This window comes from Electrona antarctica, assembly GCF_951216825.1.
Source record: "Electrona antarctica genome assembly, chromosome: 11".
NCBI lineage: Eukaryota > Metazoa > Chordata > Actinopteri > Myctophiformes > Myctophidae > Electrona > Electrona antarctica.
The window spans coordinates 32,810,152-32,835,080 of NC_136792.1; the positions used below are offsets into that span (position 1 = coordinate 32,810,152).

A 24,929-nucleotide genomic window follows, 5' to 3' on the forward strand; every position below is an offset into this window, starting at 1 on the left:
CACACACACACACACACACACACAGGATTAACGTTCCAAAAGAAGAAGCCATTTACCGGCTCCACAAACTCAAACTTCTTCTTCTCTTGAACCTCCTGTATTTTGAATACATACTCCAGCGAGGCATCGTAGAAGAGCTGCCTCTCTTTATCGATCTGCGCGTCGGCCTGGAGAATAGAGCAAACACAGCCATTGTGAGCACAGTGACACATGCTGAGGTCAGGGAGGGCAGTGGGGGGGAGGGGAGGGGGCACAGTGGAGTTTGTGTGTGGACAGATGTGGTTAATGCTTACACACCGTTACCTAGATACCTCTCTCTCTCTCTCTCTCAGTTTGCTCAGAGAGACACAGAGCGAAGAAGGTCAGCCCACAACCGTGGGCCGAGTACAGTTGTTTTTTATTAGGATTCCATGCTCTAGGGCAGTGGTATATCTCAAACTTTAATCGTCAATCGTGTTGTGTAACATTTCTGCCTCCTGGCCAAACTATATTCATATATTTCAGTAAATTAATATATTAATATATATACTACTTACATCTTGGAGAAATGAGTCTTTCTTTTTCGCGGACAGGTTCAGATGTCTCTCCAGTGTTGAGTAGTATTTTTCAGTCTCCTTATCAAATTTCTTCTTCCCCTCCTAAAGAGATCCACAAAAAGTAAAGAACAAAGAAGTGGCCATCACCAGGGGTCCAAATTATCCTTTAACCTTCATGATTCCAAAATACATTTCTGATCTTGTGCAGTATCATGAACCAACCCGATCTCTCAGGTCTGCTTTGTGTCCCCAAAACCAAAACTAAACGTGAAGAAGCAGTATTTAGTTTTTCTTTTTATGCGCCACATATCTGGAACAATATCCAAGAGCAGGTCTGCTGCCACTCCTATTTCTTTTACCCATTTAGACCTGAGGCCGATTCTAAAAACACCTTCTAAATCCTGAATTTTCTGGAACGTTCCCGGCTTGAAAGGTATAACAATGTATACTATACAGGTAGGTATACTGTATGTGTAACAGTTCTAAATGGGTTATATGACAGCTTACCATCTTTATTTTATTGTATACTAATGTCATCTTATAAAGCACATTTAATTGCCTTATTGTTGAAATGAGCTGCACAGACACACTTCAACACTTGCCTTGCCTTTATGAGTGTGTAACTCTGACATGTGTACATTTAGTTCCATTTGTACACTATCAGAGTTACATTAACAATGTAACACTAACTTATCACTGACCACAGCAGCATCACACTGCATAACATACCTGGCTTGCATGCCCTCAAACGGCCAGTAGGTGGGAGTCTAACAGCATTTTCATGGCCCCTTGCTTTCTGCATGATGAGTTAACATTCATTCCACTAGATTATCATGAGTTGTAAAAGCGGTGTATGTGACTGTGTAACGATGAGAAGGCAATGTCAGCATGGCTACCGAGGATGGCCGTTATCAGAGCGCGGAGTCACAAATGTATGGACCTTGTCAGTGGAATGGCGTTGCTAGGTAACAGCTCAGGTCCGAGGTTTAAATTTTGCCGGCGGCTCTGCCGGAACAGCGAATAAAAACCTGATCGACCCATTTTGAATGGTTAGGATGATCAATGTGAAAAAGGGTCTACTGTGCTGATTTCTTGTTGCTGCTTTAGTGGCATAACCGGAGGAAATACATGGCATGGCATGGGATAAAACCGTGGTTCTTTTTTCCATTTTCTCCAAATCGGACCCCCACGGACCTCCATCACAAAATATTTTGTGCCAGGAACCCCCCTGTACAAGATTTGTTTTGTTAAAATAGTTTCAAAAATACTAATCGTTTCATTTATTTCCAGATCTTTTTTTGTATTTGTATTAAATAGACAAGCTGAGATTCCATGCTGTGATGTGATTCTGATGCCATATACTGTAGGCTATTAACTAATTTGGCTGGGGACCAGGATCCCCAGAACACACTTTGAGAACCACTGACATGGCACAAACAAAACATAAACATACATTTTGGAATAATGCATTTGGCATGGCTTCGTAGACAGAGACACATTGTGTGTCACAGCCTTGATGAAAGTTCACCTGCCAAGACAAGTCCACTTCTACAGCCACATTCACTATTCAAAACGAAGAACAAAGGGACAGGAAATTGATTTTTCATGCCAGGACAGTCAGGTGGCCGTTTATTATGGATTAGAGATTGAACATTTTCTGCAGAAACCACAGCTCCATTTCCCCGTGGAACTAATCCTTGTGCAGCGATAACAGCTATTAATCATGGGAAATATTCTCTTTTTTTTAAATGGAAACATTATACGGTATTTGATATTACAAGTATCTGTATACACAACATATACTTCCTACAGCAGGGGTGCCCACACGTTTTGACTTGAGAGCTACTTTCAAAATGACCAGCTTGGCAAGATCTACCCACCAAATCAATTATTATACCATTGCTGAAAATAGTTTAAATATGTATGGCTTCGGAATAGTAGAGTTTGTGTTACATTCTGTACAGTATAAGACAAATGCACTTGGAATGGGAAATAGAGGGGGAAAATGTTTTTTTTTTTTAATTGATTTTTTTCTTCAATATATTTAAATGAAATACTCTTTAGGGGCATGTCATGTGATCTACCTGAACAGCCTTTGTGATCTACTGGTAGATCGCGATCTACCTTTTGGGCACCCCTGTCCTACAGTATATGTTGTGTAACCCCCAAAATTAATATATATTTGTCCAGAGACCCCCATTTGTACATATTTGGTACCAGGGAGGGTACCCGTAATGTTGCGTTGTTAACCCATTTAGACCGTAGGACATGTGGAAACGTCATAACTAATCCAACCGACGGATTGCTAGCTAGCGCATTTTCATTGATATCAAACGAGAGAAAAATATTCAGATCAGATTTCTTTTCTTTTTTGGCTGGGGTTGGCCCCTCCTTCTGCACCATACTCCTTGCTCTTCGCGCATGCGCGTTGGTGTTCACTTCCCTGTTTACGGCTCAGAAAGAATGCCTCCTAATCTAGGGAGCTGTCCTTTTTTTTGTTTAAAAAAATAGAAATTGTCTGACAGGAAATGGGGGGGAGAGATGGGGGAGTGACATGCAGTAAAGGCTGTCGGGATCGGGAGTCGAACCCACGGCACGCTGCCAGATTCGGACTACCGGCCAAGGTGCCTGGACCACTGAGCCACAGCCTAGGCCTCCATGGTTTTGACCAGATGGTTATACAACGCTCTTCATTTCTGACTTCAACATGCCTCTCGTTCAAAATATGAACACGAGGGATTATTCAGCGACTTTATCGTAATGATAGCGAGGTAAGCAAGCAAAAATATCTCTCCCGGTTTTTGTCCAGAACGGAAGGGGGGGCTTACAGAGTAAAAGCGGCCATATCTGCGCGGCACCCCGAGCTGTTATTTTGAAAGAAATCGTCACTGATAATTTTCCTTTTTTGGGAATGTTTTTTGAAAATATTTTGAAATAATAATAATTAAAAACAAAATGTTAGGAGACAACAAAATAAAGGGACACATAAAAATGTGTCTGCGACCGACAAACAGGTCCCGACCTAATGTTTGGGAACCTGTGCTTTACACCAGTGGTTTTCAACCCTTTTCATATCAAAGCCCATTATTTATTCTGCATTTGAGCCACGGACCACCGTTTGATGAGATTTAGCCTCTCTGACCCAAAACTTTGAATAATATGTTGTCGTTGGATGAGATTGTGTCCACAATTCCATGCTGTATTGATGTACCATTAGGAGAGAGAACAGGAAAACGTTTATCAAAAATAACAATTCTTGGCCTGGGCCGTGGCTCAGCGGTCCAGGCACCTTGGCTGGTAATCCAGTCTGGCAGTGTGCTGCTGGTTCGACTCCCGATCCCGACGGCCTTTACTGCATGTCTTCCCCCCATCTCTCTCCCCATTTCCTGTCAGCCTACTGTCTGTCCCTCCATAAAAAATATAAAATAAAGGCAAAAGCCACAAAAAATAAAACATTACAAAAAATAAATAAATAACAATTCTTCTACATTCTGTAATTGTGTAGACTTCTAAATTAAGAAATGCCGATGTTTAACAATAATGTAACTCTCAAGAGTAAAAGATCTATGATGCACCATTTGGTTACCAACTCTCCATCATTTAGCTGGGGACCACCTGGAACCCCCTCAAGAACCACTGGTGGTCCCCAGACCACTGGTTGAAAACATGTGCTTTACCCACTGCGTCTCCTTCTCCACAGCACCCAACGGACAGAGAGGAGGTAAAACATGTGCTTTACCCCACTGTGTCTCCTTCTCCACAGCACCCAACGGACAGAGAGAGGAGGTGACTGCCACTGTACTGTATACACAGGCCTCCGGATGCTTTGTTTGTTTTCATTCCCATGGCCCTGAAAGTGTTGCCTGGGGTCTAATCAACTTCACCCCCAGTACAGCGTTCCACTCCAGCACACCAGCGCATCGTCGTGCTTTTAACTCCGGGCAAAGACACTGTAACCATCCTGCATTACATTGCAGTCGGGCCGGGGCAGAGACCTCTTATCTCCACATTCTAACTTTATTTAATTTTTTAGAATAAACACCCTACTGATCGTCCTACAGCGTCACAAAAAAGCACCACAAGCAGTAGATCTGCAACTTGCAAGCTGCTACTTTATAGGTTTTTTAATTTGAATCCTGAAAAGTACCAGTTTTGGACATATGAGGTTCCCACCCGACGGAGACGATTACAACTGCAGAGGGCTAAAATAAAAACAATTAAAAAAAGGAAAAAGATGAAGAAAAAAAAAGAATAATAATAAAATCAATAGACAATTTCACGTGGGCAACCATCTTATTTTCATCCCTCCTGTCATGTGTGGGGCCAACACGATCTTTTCTGGGGGGGGGGGGGGGGGGGGAATCAATTGCGTATGGCCTCCCACTCCCCCTCCTCCTCCTCAAGTAAAGAGAAAAATAAACAGGTGTATGGCAAAATAAGTAGATTAATAAATATGATGTGTTGTTATTGCGTTGACAGGAAATACATTTCCCTAAAGGTTTGAGTGGATTTTTATTGCGGAACAAGGCAGGGGGATATGTCTTTCTACCTGAGAGAGATACTGAAGTGACATTAATTTACTATTATTATTATTTTTGGAGCATCTGAAACAACAGGGAATCAGCGCGCACACACACACACACACACACACACACACACACACACACACACACACACACACACACACACACACACACACACACACACACACACACACACACACACACACACACACACACACACACACACACACACACACACATAGGAATATCTATATAATAGAAATATGCGTATACAACTATAGTGCATACACTAGAGTCAGTGCTGTGTCTACATACAATGCTATTTAAGTTACATAAGTTGAGCCTTTGCACATGCCTGTAAGGTCATCGAGGCTATGGCAAGTGCTACGGGCTAAGATGGAGTCTGAAGAGGTGGGTTTTCAGACTATGGCAGAAGATTGGGAGTGAGTCTGCAGTTCTGATTGTAATATAATGAGAAGTGCATTCCATAGTTTGAGCCAGAAGGGAGAAGAGTTTGGGACGTGTGGAGCGGTGTCCCGGCGTTTTAGTGAATGTACTTCCAGCTTCCCTGCGTTGGCTGATCTGAGTGTGGGAGGGTTTGTAGGGTTCGATCAGACTTGGTTGCTTTGAATGCCAGCATCAGTTTTGTACTCTGTGCGGGCAGTGAACGGGAGCCAATGGAGACATGTGAGAACTTTGGCTAGTTGCGAGCTGCGGCGCACGCACGCACGCACAATTAGTAGGAATAAACACAGAAGCACCCGGGAGGAAGTGGACTATGAAAGGGGTGGAGTCAAACCGAGTTGCTAAAACACAGGCAACAGAGGCGATCTACAAGCTCACAACACCTCGCAGCGCGAGGCGCTGTGAGCTTGTAGAGCTGCTATTTTCAGCATGAAACCAAACATAAAATTACTTGTATTTAGTTCTACTGCATCTATTCTCCACTATTTCCCTCCCTAACAATTCAGTCTAGTTTGTATTTGTTGATGAAATTGTCAATATACAGTACTGTACAATATACAGTGTCTTAGTCATCATAGCTTAGTTTTTATTTAGTTACTTTTCATCAGTGAAAAAGGTAGTCAACAAACCTTTTTCGTCATAGTTTTAGTCCACAAAATAAACACTCCAGTCACCCAAGGGATTCCTGCTTGTTGTTGGTGATGCCATTACATCCCATTCAGGACATCGCTGATGTCGGCCAGAAATAACTCCCATCTACATAATTTAAGTTGTTGTGTTTTTCTCCATAAATTAATGTATACTTGATCATAACACAGCGTCACACAAAAGCACCAAAAGTAACAGATACTTTGCGACGCATTTCGAGCTTGTCGATCTGATACTTTTATATACTTTTTATTTATTTATTTAAATCCTGAAAAGTAACAGTTTCCACTGACAGAATAACTAGCTCCGGATGTTTACGGGTCTGTCCCTGTGAGAAGAGCCATGTAATCACATCGGAATTGTGACCAATTTAAAGGCCTGAAGGAAGGGGGGATGGCACAGAAAACAAATGGTTCTTATAATGGCTCTTTAAAAGGCTATAATGTGGGGCGTATTCAACTAGATTAGGTGGGAGCGACATTCTAAAATGACTTGAAGTTAGGGGCCACAAGACAGTGACAACGAAATGTTGTGTGCAATAGGTCTCATAGGACACAACAATAGACATATGTCCATTGTGGTAAATGATCAGGGCTTGCTTTATATGGCGTTCATGCATTTTGATGTTTGATATAGGACCATTTCTGCCTTTATAGGCTTAATAATAATAATAATAATAATATAATGATAATAATGGATTTTATATGTATTTTCATTCACAAGGAATCCCAGAGTGCTACATGGTTAAAAACACAATCATAGAAGGTTAAAAAACAGGGTTATCAAAAAAAACTTGTGCACGGCTCCCTGGCATGAACGTGTCTTTGTTAGGATAGTATTGGAGGCAGACGGGCATGGTCAAGATTTTCCATGTTTGTATAACTGAAATTGAAATGTTGCATTTCGGTTATGTCGGAGCACCCGGCTAATGAGAGCACAAGCTCTAATGATGTGTTTCATGAACCATTAGTTGAGACTTTCAGCCCAAGACACGGTTTAGGAAGGAAAGAAACAGTGTAAACTCTTTAGAAAGATGGACAAAATCCAGACAACTAAAACATACAAACTAATGGCAGTATGAAGTATTTATTTGATGTAATGGACAACATCATCCTCTCAAAACTCAGATATACAAAAGTTGTCCAGTCTTCATTTTACCACCTTAGAAACATAGCTAAAATCAAACCCTTTCTTTCCCGCCCAGACCCCACAAAAGTTATCCACGCATGATTTTACTCTTGTGTTGACTACTGTAATTCCCTATACTCCTGCCTCTCAAAGAAATCCATCAACCGGTTACAACTCATTCAGAACGCTGCAGCTCACCTCCTATACAGAAAATTCCATCACATTACCCCTCTTCTGGCCATCCGACATTGGCTGTCTCCTACAGAATTCATTTTAAAATACTTGTATTCACTTTCAAGGCTAGGTCCGGCCTTGCTCCATCTTACATTTCTGATTTACTCGACCCGAGCCAGCTCGCGAGCTAAGATCATCCGGCAAGACCCTTCTTTCAATAAAATCAGGCTGCAAAAATACTGTAGACGACCGGGCATTCGCAATCCGTGCTCTTGAACGCCCTGCCCCTGTAGATCAGGCTTGCAGAGTCTAAAGACTCGTTTTTACAAATCTGCGTTTAACCCCTTACCCATGTGATTTGTGACTTTTTATTATCTTCTTCTGTTGTGTGCTCTTGTGCATTATTGACAAATGTATTTTATTGTAATGTGTGCATCTATGATCCATGCTATGTTTGTACATATTTTTTTCTGTTAAGCACTTTGTGACTTGTTCTTAAAATGTGCTATACAAATAAAGCTTTATTAGTATTAGTTACAAATTGATGGAGATGGCATGTGATGGATGAACAACACTCACAACTAATGTGCTCTTGTGCTCTTTTATGTTGATGTGCCACTGAAATGTTGCTTTAACTCAAGTATTGCTTTCAACTAAGTACTATAAGCCGGTATTTATTTCTCCATGTTTAACGTGCAAACTCAAGTCATAACTGCCAGGTGCAGCAAGCGCTGCTGCTTGGCCGTCTCCATTGTGCATCTTTCCCCCATTCCCCCCCCCCCCAAAAAAAACAGTATGTTTCTCTGTCACAACCTCCCGGCCGTTGTTGTCTCCACCAGGCCGAAGGCATGGGGAGAGAGTATGTTTTGCACTCCGTCCGTGTGTGTGTGTGTGTCCGTGTGTGTGTGTGTGTGTGTGTGAGTCCGTCCTTCCGTCCGTCTGTTACCAGCTAATCTCCGGCACCGTTAACCCGGTCGATGCCAAACTTTGCACACACACACTCCCTGGATGCCAACGATGAGCCTCTGCCCCACATTTTCCAGAACTGCCTTTTCACTTTTTTTTTACCTAAAACTGCACCGATCTGCGTGAAACGTTGCATGCACACTCCCTAGAGGCCAAGGACAAACCTTTGACCTGCATTTTCCGCATCTGCCTTTTATAGCGCCACCAGGAGGCCGACTTTTGTAAAACAATTTTTTTGATATTACTCCTCCAGATTCTGTCCAAAAAACTCACAAATCGTTACACAGTATCTCTATGGCCATGTGCTCAAGTCGGATCTCTCCGATATTTCATATTCCATCCTAATTGGCTATAATTGGCTTTCACAGTTTGCCCCGTTTTGAACAAAAGCATGCAATTTACGTGAAATCTTTCACACATTTTCTTACTAGGCTGAGGAATATATCCCACCCTTTTCACATTGGCCTGTTATAGCGCCAACAGGTTGATTTTTGCAAAACACATTTTTGGAACACAATGCCTCAAATCATCCAATTGCCATCAAAGGCGTATGAAGAAATGGCACCCTTTTCACATTGGCCTATTATAGCGCCACCAGGAGGCCACAACCTGACCTGCCCTGGTGGAGACCTGTGCCCCGAGGGGCACTTTTTCTAGTTTTCGTTTGTTTCCAACGTTCTTTTGTTGCTTGAATCACTGTGTTTTGTTATGGCTTTCCTGTAGCTCCAGTTAGCTCATAACATCTCGCTCAGTCCGTTCCTCTTGCAGACACTTTGCGTCGTTCAAACTATTAAGGATATTTAAGGGCAAGTCTCCCATTGGCTTTTAGAGGCAGCCTAGAAGCGACCAATCATTCTTTACGGTCGTTACTAGAGGTACTATCAAATGTAGTCCAGGTGCTTTTCAAGAACCTGGCTAAAAGTAATACAATAATACTTCTTTACATTGGAAACGCGCCCTACGGGACTAATTTGGCCCACTGGCCCCCAATTGAATATCACATAGCACAGGAGATGTACAGTAGTATAATAGGAAATACACACCGCCCAGAGTGGTGGGCGGTCTCTTAGGCCCCGTTTACACTGGCAGCCTTAATGTGATTTTTTGCCACATCCATACTGGAATCCAATGTTTTATGAAGTCTCAACAGAAAAAAGTCACATGGAATCTGTTTTTACAAATTCGACATGATCCCTTTAGTTTGTCTAAAGATGAACGTCTGAACGCTTGAACCTGCTCCAACCACCAAAGACTCATATCTAACTGTCCAAAACAACAAGTGAGCCATTGAGTTGACTGACCAAAAACAGCAGATCTACAAGGTCACAATGTGTCGCGTTGTGACACGCTGTAAGCTTATAGATTAGCTGTTTTTGACTAATGTCCCCCCTTGAATTATGGAGAGGTGAATAAAGAATAAAGGGTTCTTTATAGAACCATTCAGTTGAATGGCTCTGTAAAGAGCCTTAGTCTGAAAGGTTCTTTCTGGAACCCACAATGGTTCAATTTAGCCGTTTACCGTTCCTTCTCAGAACCCATCTCAGTTCCAGTTGCCCCCCTTTATCTTTTCTGCGTGTAGTTGCGTATCCGCAAGGGATTCCGGACAGACTCTTGAAGATGAAGGCTCTGCGTGTATCCAGCAGCTGGAAATGAAACAAGTTTTCACCTCTGTTCAACAACAACTCGGCAAGGATATCCATCTCACATGGGATCTCTCTTTCCATCTGTTTGCCTTTGTTTGCCTCTGTGAAGAAACGTGACGGCGATAAACCGGGCAAAGGCTCCACAACGGTGGATATTTCCAATCCGCAGTCGTCATCTCGGTCGGCTCTTTGATGTCAGCGAGCGCGCCTGGGGGGTGGGTTCACTAATTGTGAGGCTGACAATAATAAGAGCAGGTGTTCCTCCCAGTCATCAGGTGTGCCACAATCTGCTGCAGATAAAATATGTGTCGGGGAGAGAGAGAGAGAGAGAGAGAGAGAGAGAGAGAGAGAGAGAGTGTGTGAGTGTGTGAGTGTGTGAGTGAGTGAGTGAGTGAGTGAGTGTGGAGAAGCCTTGTATCTCCATATTTCGTAAATTAGTGACCTCCTTCCTCACACTACAGTGTCAAACCAGAAACAGCCAGTCACCTCACAAAGAACATTGAGCTTGTTAGATCTTTTTTTATTTATTTTAAAGTAAGAATGAAAGTGGCTGACTAAATAATAACTACATTGCAACACAGGTTACCTTTCCCCCTCATTTCCCTCTAGAGTAGGCCTAACTGTTTTGGACATACAAGTTCTTCGCCCCAAAGACAGCGACAGTATGTTGGCCGTGGTGGCCATATTGCCATAAGCCATTGTTGTCTTTGAAGGCTGTGCCTTAGCAACCCTCTGGGATTGTGATTTCCCGTCTCCATGGTAACAACAATAAACGGCAGAGGTGTGTGTGTGTGTGTGTGTGTGTGTGTGTGTGTGTGTGTGTGTGTGTGTGTGTGTGTATTGGGATTTCGACTGTGAATATCAGACGCCTTCACCCACATCTGTGTCCAATAACACTTTGGATTCTCACAAAGACAACATCAGGGCACTACCGGACTCACAGCCTGGCCAAGCGTCAAAAGGATTTCACCAAGGGCCTCACTTTCAAAATTACTTCTGAGAGGAGACATGAAAGAGAAAAGGTGCCTACGGTTTGCTGCTAGCTCATTAGCGCTACGCTTAATTGGTGCAGGGGTCCAGGGCACAGATTGCAGTGTCCAGTTTATTGTGATGCTATGTTGGCGTCAAGGTAGAAGAGAGATCACACAAGACTGGCCTCAAACGCAAACCCTTTGCTGAAAGGATGACACAAGCGTGAACTGCCACCTCGTTGGGAGACAGAGAGCGAAGCATTTGGCTAATAAATAGAGAAGTAATTCCACAAACTGCTTCTGACGAGGGGAAAGAAAATCCTCTGCCTCGTCGTTGAACTGTATCATTAAAGCGGATGACTACTTTCATTCATAAACCTCAAGTACTTCCACATCATCTTAGATCTGAACTGGCCTCACTGGGGAGGGAGTCTGGGAGATAGGTGAGTTGTTGCTCTGAGTCTAATAATGATCTTTTTAACAATGTGAAAGAAAATATTTAAAAAGAAGGAAAACCGTTATATTCATGCACTACTTGGAACGATGCAAGTTGGAAATGCATGCCCCACCCAGTTTTTATGTCTGTGTCCCTTTTATGCCCATACTGTATATGGAGTTCTTTGTCAGGCATGCCCAAATATGGAGTCTATGCAGATGTCAGAACAACATTGTGATGTCAGAACAGGCAAGATATATTTTTTTTTCAGAGAAAACAGGGTTTTAAATTGGGGAATCATTTAATTGACACAGCGGAGCAGAGTGATACCTAGCGACAGTGAGACCATTCTGAATCAATAAAAACCTAAAAAGACGTCAACGGCAGCGAGTGCCATTGGGAAAACAGACGTCAACGATGTCATTGCCTTTTACATGGGTGATTTTCACCTTTTACGTGGGTGATTTTCACCCGGACTTTATTTAATTTTTTGGGTCTTTCAGTACCTTCATGACATCATAGAAGGTAGGTTTGTTTCCCTGCCCAGATCCCTGTTTTTTTCTACAGGCAGGTGTGAAAAATCCCATACAGCCACAATGGGCTTTTTTCCCTGGACCAATCCCACATGTCCCAGGAATGGGTGGACCATAGGAGAAGTCCCCATCTCCCTTATTTATTTATAGGAATATTTACAAGTTTTTCACCGATCTCGCCCACCTATGATAGACCAGAGAACTCCATTATATCTATCTATTTTGTGTGAAAAGTCTTAGAAATATTAAAGAAGAGTACCTCAAGTTACCATGTAATTTTGATGAGAAGTATTTTTATGGAATACTTTACATTGGGTAAAATATACCCGTGTTAAGTGAGGGTGGGAATTTACGTTTAGCGTTCTACACACCGTCTTAACCCGTTCTCCTTTTGTTCAGTTTATCTAATTTGTGCCTGTGTTAAAATGTTTGGATGTGCGTGCAATTCTTGGCGCTATACTGTTATCAACCCACTGCCAACCACAGGACCCCAGCTCATCATACTGACACTGTTGGATTAGGGTTAGATTGGATTGACACAATGTCAACCCCAGGCAGGACCCCGGCCAGCTCAACATACTGACACTGTGTCAATCCAATCGGTGCCTCTGGTATGTTACGCACATTGTGACAGCTGAAAATCATCTTTTAAGTCACGGTAACAGTTCATAGACAGTTCCCCAATAACGGTGAAACAGTGCTGTGAGCTTGTGTGTAGATTGGCTATTTGCGTTACTTCCGTGTGACACTGTCATGCGACAAGGTATAACACAGGGCATTGTTAAAAAACAAAAATAAACAAGACAACAACAAACATATGGAGATACAAGGTTTCTGCGGTATTGGTTGGTAAAAAATGTGTAAAGAAACTTTCACATTTAATTATAAAACAAAAAATAATGCATAATGCAGCTGTAAGTTAAAGGGCCACTTCACCCCTTTTGCAACCAGAGCTTATTTGAATGATGTTTAAGACACAACACACAATGAACACTTTCCTGGGGTTTGTATGTGTGTAACATGTTTTTTTTTTTATATTTTAGTCATAACGTCATGTTCATGACCAAAAACCTGTCATAGCCTCCTCCATAGATAAAATAGATGCCTCATTGGGCGTTGCAGTTTGTTGGAGCCATATGTGTGCAAGAGGGGGCGGTAGTGCGCAGGAAGTGTGGAAGGCACGTTACGTCACGCTGTCACTCAAGTGATTACTGGCCAATCACAGCGCATCTTTTCCGGGACTTATCAGACCCGAACATGCGCTCTGTGACAGACGCTCATGCTCCCGCGGGGCTTCGCAAGGAATCTCGGGAGTGTTTTGCCCTCCCTTGATCACATACGCTCCAGAGCAGGAAAGGGCGTCTACGTTTATATGTCTATGGCCTCCTCCCTCTCCACAAGGAGGGGAAGTGCATTTAAAAAAAAGCATTATGGGCATTGTAGGAGTTCAGCAATCCAGTCAAATCCTAGTCAAACACACAGACTTCATTATTTTTCTGGCCATAGAGTGCAAATTTCAAATTGTGCTACTATTACTGTACTGCTACTACAAATACTACAAGTAAGACGCACGAACGCGGGAAGCGAACGCAGCTCGTAAATTGCAAAAACAACAATTAGAATAAATTACGTAATTTTTTAAGGTTTTTTTTAAGTTCTCTTTTTTTGAAGTTAAGTTTTTTTGAAGTTAAGTTTTGTGTGTGTGTGCGTGCGTGCGTGTGTTTTTTCCTTTAAGTTTTTTTTTTAAGTTAAGTTTTTTTTTTAGTTAAGTTTTTTTTAAGTTAAGTTTTGTGTGTGTGTGTGTGTGTGTGTGTGTGTGCGTGCGTGCGTGCGTGCGTGCGTGTGTGTGTGTGTGCGTGTGTGTGTGTGTGTTTTTGTGTGTGATACAGCTGCGCCCTCTGGTGGTGGGCGGGTGGTGTTACAGCGTGACAGACACACACACAGACAGACATGATCTGCTGGGTCTCATAGTAAATGCTCACTGCGTTCGCAATTAACACTGAGTGCCTGCAGTTTCTTCCAGCGGTGAAATGTCCCTTTAACACATTTTCACCTCATTCACCTTTCGTTTGTGGGTGGAAGTGCCCTTGAGCAAGGCATTGAACCACTACCATGAAATGTTCTATGAGCAGGGCCTGGCTGTAAACAAGTATCTGATGCTTAGTCCAGTTACCCTGGGTAAATATAGTAACTTTGCTTTGCTTTGCTTTTTAATTGACGTTTCAAACAGAGTTTAATTACATAATAATTACAGTATGCTGGATTTCCAGTCTGTAATCTTATAAGCATTTTGCAACATTTTAGAAAGCCTCTTTCAAGTTGTAAAAAAAGGGGGAAAAAAGAAGAAAAAAAGATAATGGACAAAGATGCAAATAGCTGTTGGAACGAATAATACCTCAGACTATAGTAAAACACGATGTCCTATTTAATCAGCAGAAATTTGCATTGAAGTTCATTACTTATTATTGTTCGCAGTGGATGTTCCCTTCAAAGAAGTAGGTCATGCAGTGATGCAGTACAACTCCTTATTTTTGGTCTTTTATCGAACTCATTTAGCAGAATATTATACTAATGAATAAAACACAGGGTCATCATTGTGAAAAAGTGTAAAGTATCGTCTCTGTCGGGTAGAAACCTTGTGTGTCCAAAAATGTAACTTTTCAGTTTTTCGAGCTTGTACTGATATTTTCAGTGCATACTATAGTCATATTTCTCTCAAATGGGGGCTGCCAACATTTTCCGGTGATTTTCAAGTGGCCCAAATCCAGAAAAGGTTAGGGACCCATGTCCTGTAACTGTATGTTGTTAACGCCCTACTTCTACAGTGTCACACAAAAGCAGATCCACAAGCTGTCCCTGAAATGTAACCCATTAAGACCTGAGGCTGAAATGTCTAATCCTGATCTTAAACGGAATCTTTTCCCAATTGTAAGCCCAACTCTTGATTCTTATTTTGTTTCTCACCCGGCTCACCCGTGTGAACTGAGTGGTGCAACTATACTTTTATTTATAGTAACTGTACTGTACTGTGCTCTCTACTGCACTTTGATTATTTTTGGAAAGAATCTTCGAGAAATGACAGAGTTGCCGCGTGAGGTTCCCCGGGGTATCCACAGAACATCCAGACGCCCAGGAACAGGCCCAGGGGGCCGGCCCTGTTCCAGCGAGCCTTCCCACGTCCGAAACGGTCGAGAAATGACAGACTTAGTGTTGCAGCTTTCCGTGCTTGGACAGACGCGTACAGAAACACTTTCCATCTCAGAGTCAGAGCTAAAATAGGCAGGGGCGGTTATTAGCGCTACGCACGACGGCTAGAGGCCCCGAGAGTTCTCCCTGAAAAATATCGCATCGCAGCCCGTTCCGTCGCAGTTGATTTTTCACCTATTAGTAAGCTGTGGTCGGTTAATATTTATGACAAATAACAGCAACACAAGCAGCTGTTCATTTTACTTTTATAACCAGTAATTTGAGCTGCAGGGCAGACTGGTTGGGTGGTGGTTTCTGATTATATCAGTTATGATCAGGGCAACAGGTTTGTGTTCCATCGGTATTCGTTGTAGAGTAATACGTAACATAAACATGTTAAATTGCTCATATAGATCATCAGACAGTGACAGCCTTAGAGACCCCTCCTGTGACAGCTTGCTTGACATGACTCATGTCATGTCATGTTAACTATAGTTTCTTTACAACAAATAAAATAACATAATGTGGACCACAATCTCTGCATTCACACTGTTAAGCTGCTAAATTGGGCAGTGCATGTCAATTTGTTACTCATTGGAGATGAGAACCTGGCATAATATTTGTAGGAAAGTGAAGGCAAAAGTAAGTATTCATTAATTAATTAAAAAATGTTGCGCGTGCGCGTTATGTTCACCCCCGACATATCGCACAGGGCCTCGCATTTCTCCCAGACGCCTCTGCATACATAGGGACACACAGCTCCGCAATTGAGTGGAGGCACCACTCAAAAAAAACCTCACATTGTCTATTTCTCACATTCTACTAGTATAGGCCTACTTTTGCCGATATTTGGACCTCACAAATATAGAACGCAAAAGTACACACGGATTACACAAATGGATACAGGCAGTTTAGCTCCTTGGCCAGTGGGGTTGTTCAGTAAACACTGTAGCATCCAACACACTGCGGCTCGAGCCAGAGTTCAGGCCGGGCTGAGGTCCAAGGTGGAACCGATGGCTTTTTGTTTATTGGGTGAACTTCACAGAAAGATGTCCCAGTGTGCTCAAAGAGGCCTTTGTACACAACCACAGTTAACAGCAAAACAGCGGACACTTCCACTGCTACTTTTTCATATGCTCTACTATGGTACCCACCAACGCTAGAGACTTTTTGAGTGGTGCAACCACTCCATTGCGGAGCTATGTGTGTCCCTGGGTCCCTGGCTGGCTGGGTCCGTCCGAGCACGATTTGCACGCGTTTGGTTGGTTTTCACAAACAAGTGTCACTGTTGCGCAGCCTAACACACACGCACACATGTGACAGTACAGTACAGTGAAAGTGAAAAAAATGTTTTTTTTTACTTTCTCATATTTATCTTCCTTGTCGGTCCACTTTTGCCGCAATCACCATTCAATCTTCAATGGGCTCCAACTATGGATTACATGGAGGTTTTTTCAAATGTTTTTTTTAAAGAATGCGCAACGAACGGTTCTCTCATTACCAACGATCCGGTGTGTGATCGTAGTGAAGATCACTATTCTGTGACTACTTAAAGCTGAGTACAAACACATGGACGATAAATGCTGGCAAACAAAAAAAAGGATGAAAATACGGAGATACGAGGTCTCTGCCCGACACCACCGCTATGTGGCCATGGATGAGCTTGTGCTCTCAGCCTGTCTGCGGTGAAGCAGCCACTGGGCCCTGCAGTTCAAGTGACCTCACAGGGATTATTTCGCAGCAATTCCCAAATAAGGCGAGAGAGGCTTGCTATACTGTACATCCCCCCACTTGGTTCAGTCTGATATCATCCTCCCGACATGGCAGAGGGGTCAGTCAGCACCGCCTGCATACGTCTCCCAGGATTCCTGGAAGAAGCAAGAAAAGTTGTCCAGCACCCTCACCCCTCCCCCTCGTGATCCCCATTCCTCCCCCCTGCCTTTCATCTCAATGTAGTTGCTCTAATGTTTAACAGTGGAGTGGAATGGAGGGGGAGGAGAGAGGCCATTAGGAGGAAGTGGTCGGAGGAAATAGGAGACGGAGACAGAGAGAGAGAGAGAGAGAGAGAGGAGGGGGGGGAGGCAGAAACCTCGTATATCAATATCACACAAGAGTGCCGTACAAAAGTAGTGAAAATAACAGATTTACAGTACAGGCTCACAAGTTATGAGCTTGTAGATCGGCAATTATTTTATTTTTTAATGGGCGGGACCTTTCTGCCTTTATTCTGATAATACAGTAAAGTGTGACAGGAAACGGAGCGAGACAGGGAGTGACATGCAGCAAAGGCCATGGGGCTCTGGAATCGAATCCACGCCTCACGCTGCATTAGAGCCTGTATATATATATATATATATATATATATATATATATATAGTAACGCCAACGATTTGTTAAACACGCACAAAGCAGAGGACACCGGGCATGTGCAGTGGAGACAGCGGGGAGACGGTTCATTATGGCAGAATCATGGGATGACTTGGGAGAAACACTGGACACTGTACTGGACAGGGTACATCATTTGCAAAAAACAAAAACAAAGCTATCGATTGTTGGATTTGAGAGACATCTCTGATGGGAAAAGGACGTGCAGCAGACAGACTGTATTCTGGAGGAGATAACATATTGTTCAAAGCATGGCTGTTGTCATGCTTGCTAATGATCATAATAGTGCTGTACACATACAAGAGTTTTGTAAATTAGGTTTGTGAATAAGTGCGTGGCTTTTGGATGCCAAGCTAATGTGCAATCATTAGAACATAAACAGATTCAAGTTCATTGCGATCATCTGAAATCTGTAAAGGATTGAAAGCAATTGACTACGTCACCTCCGTGCCTAGTATGTGTGCGTGTGCGTGTGTGTGTGTGCAGCAAAGGGGACCAGTCTTGCCACAGATCCTCTATGCCATAGAGGATCTGTGCACATCTATGTGCACATCTATTAGCCCATAGAGTCTATGGGCTAATAGATATCAGTTTATCCTGAATGTAAGGTACAGTACAAATTATTAATCCCCCCTCTGAAAATCATATTAAACCCCACAATTTCAACATTTCTGAACAATACCTTTGGAGATGGCCTTGTTTATGATCGCGGGGTCTCTCCTTGTGACCTTTCTCGGTTACTTTTAACGACTGACGAGGGGGTATATTGACTGAGTAAAAACAGTTTTTACAACATATTTTAATTTCAAAGACCGCCATGAGAGTTATGGGGGTGGACTCTCATATCGTATGTACATACATGAATTACAAACCTGTCTGGAAGGGAACCATTCTAGATCTTGACTCTCTATGCACACAAGTTAAGCTAAAATGATGGCTTAAATTGCAGCGGTTCTTAAATTCCTACCCCCACCAACTTGCCCCTACTTTCTGTGTAAATAGATCTCTTTTCTTCTACGGGAGCTTTTATCATTATGCAATGTAATGTATGTATTCTATGTCTTACTGATGAATTGAGTATAATGGACCAGAATGGAATGGGGCTTATTTCTTTTCTTTATAGCTATAAAATACTACTCAAAGGGGACTGGTTGTCCGAGTTTAGAACCCGACGCAGTGGTGTCCGGTCTGGTAAGAACTTAATTGAGTTTGTCAAGTTTTGTGGTACAGCCATACAATAATGCTAAAAGGATAACACAAAAAGCTCTGAGAGCTTAATGTTTCTTTTGTGGTCCTACAGTATGTTATCAATCCATCATGACATGCAGGCACAGTCTTACCTTGGCAGCGCCTATCTGCTCTTTCCGGAATTTTTCCAAGGGCGTGATCAAGACGTCGTCCGCATTCTGAATCTGAAAAAATGAATAAGAAAGCAAAATTTGAAGAGCGACTGACAGACCGATAAATAATTACAAGTAGAAAAGAAAAACAACTCAACAGCACTGAACTGATACAGTGCAGGTTTAATATCGTGATTTGTCTTTGTCGGATGGAAACAGATGTCCAAAACTGTTACTAGGATTCAAATGAATTACAAAATAGCAAAAGTCGCAGATCGACAAACTTAAACAGGTCGCCAAGCGCATTTCGATCTTGTCGATCTTCTACTTTTGATACTTTTGTGTGATGCTATAGTAGATGATCAAGTAGTAGAAAAAATATGGAGATAAGAGTTTTCTTCCCGACAGCAACGATATTCAGTGTGTGTAGATGCCACAGAGAGAAAAAATGGTAACGCTTCAATTGAAAAATAGGACCCAGTGAATGTGAACACGAGTGCAATACAGAGCAATCACATTTAGCACATTCATCTTTTTAAAACCGTTGACAATGAATAATACATTTCCCACCGAGAACCCCCCAAAACGAGCCAACCTCTATAGCTGGAGATAACAGACAAAAGCGCTCCACCAATGTTCCTGCGAGATACAAGAAAATGGGAGCATTTATGCGAGCCATGAAAACGGCAGTATTGTCAAACCATAGCTGAAATATGACACCGCCAAGGACAGCCGCTGGTCGCAATGCATTTACAGTTTGGAGTTGCCGTCAGGCAGAAACCTTGTATCTCAGAATTTCAACTCTTTACATTTTCTTTTTGGAGATTAATGCCCTACTTCGTCATACATACAAGAGCGTCGCACAACAGAAGCAAAAATTGCAAATCTATGAGCTCACAAAGTGAAAGTGGTTAAGTCTGTTATAGATATTGAATCAATGAAAAGTATTAACAATAGTTTGTAAGTCATGTCTTTCAGGAGGAAACCTCATGTGTCCAAAATTTACATTGTCCCATTACTACTGAGATTTTTAAGTTTAATCCCCCCAAAAAACATCCTTTTGCATCAAACAGTTACATTTTTGTGCAGTTGTGTACCAATTATTATGAGATATGGACATAATCTGTAGGAGTAAAAGCAAAAAGTGGGTTTTGAAGAAATTTCAAAATGGCGGAAAATCTATACAGACACAAATGGCATGGCCAACTGTATATGGGGAGTTGTACCCATAGACTAAATACGATTGGAGTCATTATAGAACACACATTTGGGAATCCATCAGCAAAAAAAAATGGGGCCAACAGCATACTATGCTGTTGGGCGACTGTGGCTCAGGAGGTAGAGCAGGTCGTCCAATGATCCATGGGTCGGCGGTTCGAATCCCGGCTCCTCCTGTCTACATTTCGAAGTGTCCTTGGGCAAGACACTGAACCCCAAATTGCTCCCGGTGTGCCGGTTGGTACCTTGTATGGCTTCCGCCACAATCGGTGTATGAATGTGTGTGTGTGAATCTATGTAAAGCGCCTTGGATAAAGGCGCTATATAAATGCACCATTTACCATTTATTTACCATTTTGGTTTGCCTCTGGGGGCTCCGCCCCATTAGAATGTGGATAACGGGATGTTTGCCCGTTTGATCTGCCGTCAGCCCTCCTCTTCTGGTATATGTTTTATGTTCATGTTTATGTTTCCCCATTACATTAGAATCTAGTCTTCCTGGGGTCCCACTAATCCCCAATTTACACACATTCTGAAAGCTCCTGCCGAGTGCCGACAGATTCAGTAGCACAGCTCGCAATCTGTTCTTGGGAGATTATTAGAACAGGTTTATTTTTTTCCATTTCTTGAAAAGTAATGCTTTTGGACATACAAGGTTTCCACCAATGTTGTTGCCCATCTCCACCGGAGCCTGTAATGTATTGCAAACTTATTTCAGACAGAAACGGAAAAGAGGAGAGATATATAGTGTCAATTACTGTCCATTGCTCCTATCTCGGGCAGGCCGTTGAAATAAAACTAAAGTGGCTTTAATCCCAGCCCGATCAGATGACATAACACAAGCCGCCGCTTGGTGTGTGGGGGTCGCGGGGCTGTCATCTGTGACACGGCCCCTTGGTTGATTTACAGTGTTATTCTGCACCTTGAGTGTCCGTGATAAACGAAGGCCTGTGCTCCATAACACCTATAATATCATATATAATGCACCTCTAACATCACGTCTAATTTACAGAGGTGCCTGCTTAGATGGACCCGTTCCACTATCCCATCTCCATTTCTCATCTCTATCACTCACTCACTCTGTCTGTCTCTCTCTGTCTCGCTCCGACACTCTCTCTCTCAATCTCTCCCTCTCGTTTTTGTTTGGTTCCATTCGTCACAATGTGCTTTCACTGTCCCAGAATAGCAGCCATCACCTCTCTCCCAAACGTGCTCACACCATTTCAAAGGAAAAGCAACGCTTAGCGTTTAATACCAAACGTGTATTTTATCTGAGAGAAAGGGAGAGAGAGATCAACCAGGTGCTCGATGGAGATAAAAGTTAAAAAGGTAGATTGGTGCTTCTAGCGTCAACGGGAACCAAAACCTGAAACAGAGGAAAGATCTGAGCACTCAAAAAAACAATGGAGGAGTGGCCGTAAAATCAAAGTATTTTAAATGTGCCAACAACAACAGGGGCACAGTGGCGCAGTCGGTAGCACTGTCGCCTCACAACTATAGAAGGTCCTGGGTTAAGGTTAGGTTTCTGGTTTAAGGACTTCAGTGTTTTGTACCATACAATTGTATGTATAAGTACAGAACAAATAATGTTTGCTTTCGCCATCTTTGTTGAAGAAGAGTCTGGGCAATTATGTTTTAGTCTTACTAGAATTACTGAGAACGGGTTGAGAACCCCTGCATTAGACAATTGACACAGGGTGTTTACTCCGAATTCTGTCTGTGATAAAGTGCTTTCCTCAGTTTGCAGTCTAACGGGTCACAGTGTGAAATGTGAATTGATTGAAAGCCAATTCTTTCAGTAGTACTTTTCATCACAATGCGCAGGTGACGACAAAACAACTTTTTGGTTGTTTGCGTTTTACCCCTCTCCCCACGAACATTTATGTGTTGCCACTGCTGTTGTATCCTACTGGCTCACCTGCCAATGAGGAGCCCCCACCGGGAGGACTGAGAGCCTTTGTCGAGCCTACTCTTCCCGCCCAACGCTCCATGCTGACAGGTGCCTACCCCAGCCTGTAGGAGTACGTGCTGGGACAATTATCAAGCCTCCCTGCCCGCTTACCCTCTCCCTGAACACGTGCTAATTGAGTTTGTATAGTCACTCGACAAAGCCGGATGCACCACGGCAGATTCGAACCCCCACACTCTGCAGTGGTGGGCAGAGCTCTACTTCACCACTGCGCCCCCCAAGTGCCGATATAATGATCATTCTTGGTGTAGACTGAAAACGGATAATTATTAGGCTGGGCTTCCAAGGACAGCCTGGACTAATGAGGACAGCCTGGACTAATGATTTGTTTTGATTGAATATTATGGGATATTTCCTTTTTTTCCCCCAAACTACTTTAAAAATAAAACTATTTCAGCCAGACACCGAATCGCAGGTGCTTGAGGGCCCCATGCTCAGACCTGTGTGAAACACTACGCTCCTCTGCATGTCCATCCCCAAGGATGTTGCTAGGAAGAACATGCCCTTAGAAAACATCCCTGGCTAAAGTTATGGATTTGTAAATTCCCTGCGTGTACTGTATGTGCCTTGTAGATTCTGAAATAACCTGAGTACACCTCATAATGTATGAGTACAGCCTTAACAGTGATAGGCTTACTCCCTACTGTATGGTGTCACTGTGGGGCAGAAAACTCAGATTTTAGTAGTTCAACTTTTGTATTTTCTTTTGTTTTGGTGAATCAATGGCCGATTTACAAGCTTGTGCAGCTTGTAGATTTGCTACTTTTGCTATATTCTGCAGTGAAAGTAGTTACATTTGCCTGTGGCTTTTATTAATATTGAACCTATGTAAAGCGTTAACAATATTAAGAAGGTTATGGACATACAAGGTATCTACCCTGCAATGACTATAATATGCATAAAACCGCACACTGTGTGACATTAATGAGGTTTAATGCTTGTGTGTGTTACAGGATTCTGACACTTTGGTTCAAGGAAGTCCACAAGGCTAGTGCCAACGCGGTAAAGCCTTATTACGGAAATAAAAAATTCATTCAAATTCAACATTCACTGGACAATTTGCATACAGCTACAGAATTATGACCTACTTGTTATTCATTCAGCATATCAAACGGTTCATAAATGGGTGAGCAAAGTTTTCTAATGTTCCAAGACCCCACAAACCCACCCACCCACACAAAAAAATCTGATAATTAATTTTCAGTGAACTGGCTCTGGAATTCACATTTGAAAGGGCTCAATGGAGTTTGGGCTTTGTAAGCATACAATAAATATTTGACGACACAGACGTGGGGCAGTGACTGCATGGGTGGCCTGGCATGGCCGGACTAACATCACTTCGGAGGGAGTTAAATCCCATCACAACTGATATTTGCATATTTGTCTGGTTTCCAGGCTAGTGGCTCAGGAGGCAGAGCGGCTGCTTGGGAATCGGAAGCTTCCTGGTTCGATCCCCAGCTCCCCCTGGGTTAGTGTCCAGGTGTCCTTGAGCAAATTAACCCCTAATTGCCTTTTACGGTTTCCTCCACCGTCTGTGTGTGAATGAGAGAATGCAATGCACACTGTAAAGCGCTTTGGATAAAGGTGCTTTATAAATGCACCATGCGCCATTTCATGACGTTCAGAAGTTGTTTAATGCAATGGTTCCCAAAGTGGGGTTTCGGGGCCATTTGGTTCAATTTGTACACTCTCAGAGTTATGGGGTTCTGTTGCGTAATGCATAGTAAACGTAAAAGGGGTCCTTGAATCATCATCATCATGATTATTACCATTATCATTGTGACAGAGCAGCCTTTGTCAGAGTAATGTAAGCTGTTCAACAATACACATTCATTGTATTGTTTCTGTATTGTATTTGTAACAGGTTGATTCTCAGTCCCACAGAAGGTGCACATTCTGCTGTGACATGTGAATACTTGTGTTTATCTATGCAGATGCTGTAATTGGGAGGCTGCCTTGATTGCCTGAAGAGAGCTCTGATTGCTTTAGGGGGAGCATCATGGGTGTTGCTAAATGCTTTGTGATTTGCTGACTGCTTAGCCAGGGGTGGAGTCAGGAGTCTATATAAAGGGGAAATGGTTCAGTAGAGAGTGGGCTGCCATGGGGAGAGGTTGACACCAGTACCTCTCGGTTTAAGTCATGTTGAGTTCTGTTGTTTGAGTTCTTTCTTTTCTTCAGTTATTTCACCTATGTTGTCCAGGCCTGGAACACACTTTATTTCTCACCTGCAAGTCTGCCTCATGTCCAGTATGTAATTTTAAAGGTTTTATTACTGACAAACAGCCGATCTACAATCCCACTTGGTAACAATTAATAATTAAATATTATTATTTAATTGATTAATTGACAAGGTTTGAGAAGCAACTGCTTTACTCTGTATCACTTGGACAGAGTGATTGTTCTTCAGATGTGTGGTGTGGTATACAAAAAAAATCACCTCAGCCATTGCGGAAAAACAAACAAAATAAACTAATAAGTGAACCTGGCACGAATGTAGTAGACAGAGTCAGGCCAGTGGGTCAACCGATTTGTTGTGGTGTCCGGTGGCTCTCATCTGTGTCACAGAGAGAGAAGAGTCAATAGATGACCTCTGTGAGAGCCGGTAAACAACAAATTAATCATCTCAAGAAACCAACCAGAACAGGGCTGAGGACGACAGCCAGCTGTAAATGAGTCACTCGTCAGACGGATGGAACACCCGGGGTCTCCGGGAGGACTGCCCCTGCAAGGCCCATGATTGCAGTGGAGAGGAATCAGAAGGACCTGATCCAACGTTGGGGAACCCGAACCCGGTGCCATTACGGTCTT

The 24,929-nt window shown here is 42.7% G+C and overlaps 1 protein-coding gene across 1 annotated transcript in view; it reads right to left on the reverse strand.

Annotated features, from left to right (window-relative positions):
• The window catches only part of arhgap42b (Rho GTPase activating protein 42b), a 132,625-nt gene that overhangs the window by 38,265 nt on the left and 69,431 nt on the right, over positions 1-24,929 (reverse strand). The window contains exons 4-6 of the mRNA XM_079515131.1: positions 18,935-19,006; positions 537-638; positions 57-167 (exon numbers count right to left, since the gene is read on the reverse strand). Coding sequence (XP_079371257.1) covers positions 57-167; positions 537-638; positions 18,935-19,006 — 285 coding nt within the window. The remainder of the gene's footprint in view (positions 1-56; positions 168-536; positions 639-18,934; positions 19,007-24,929) is intronic.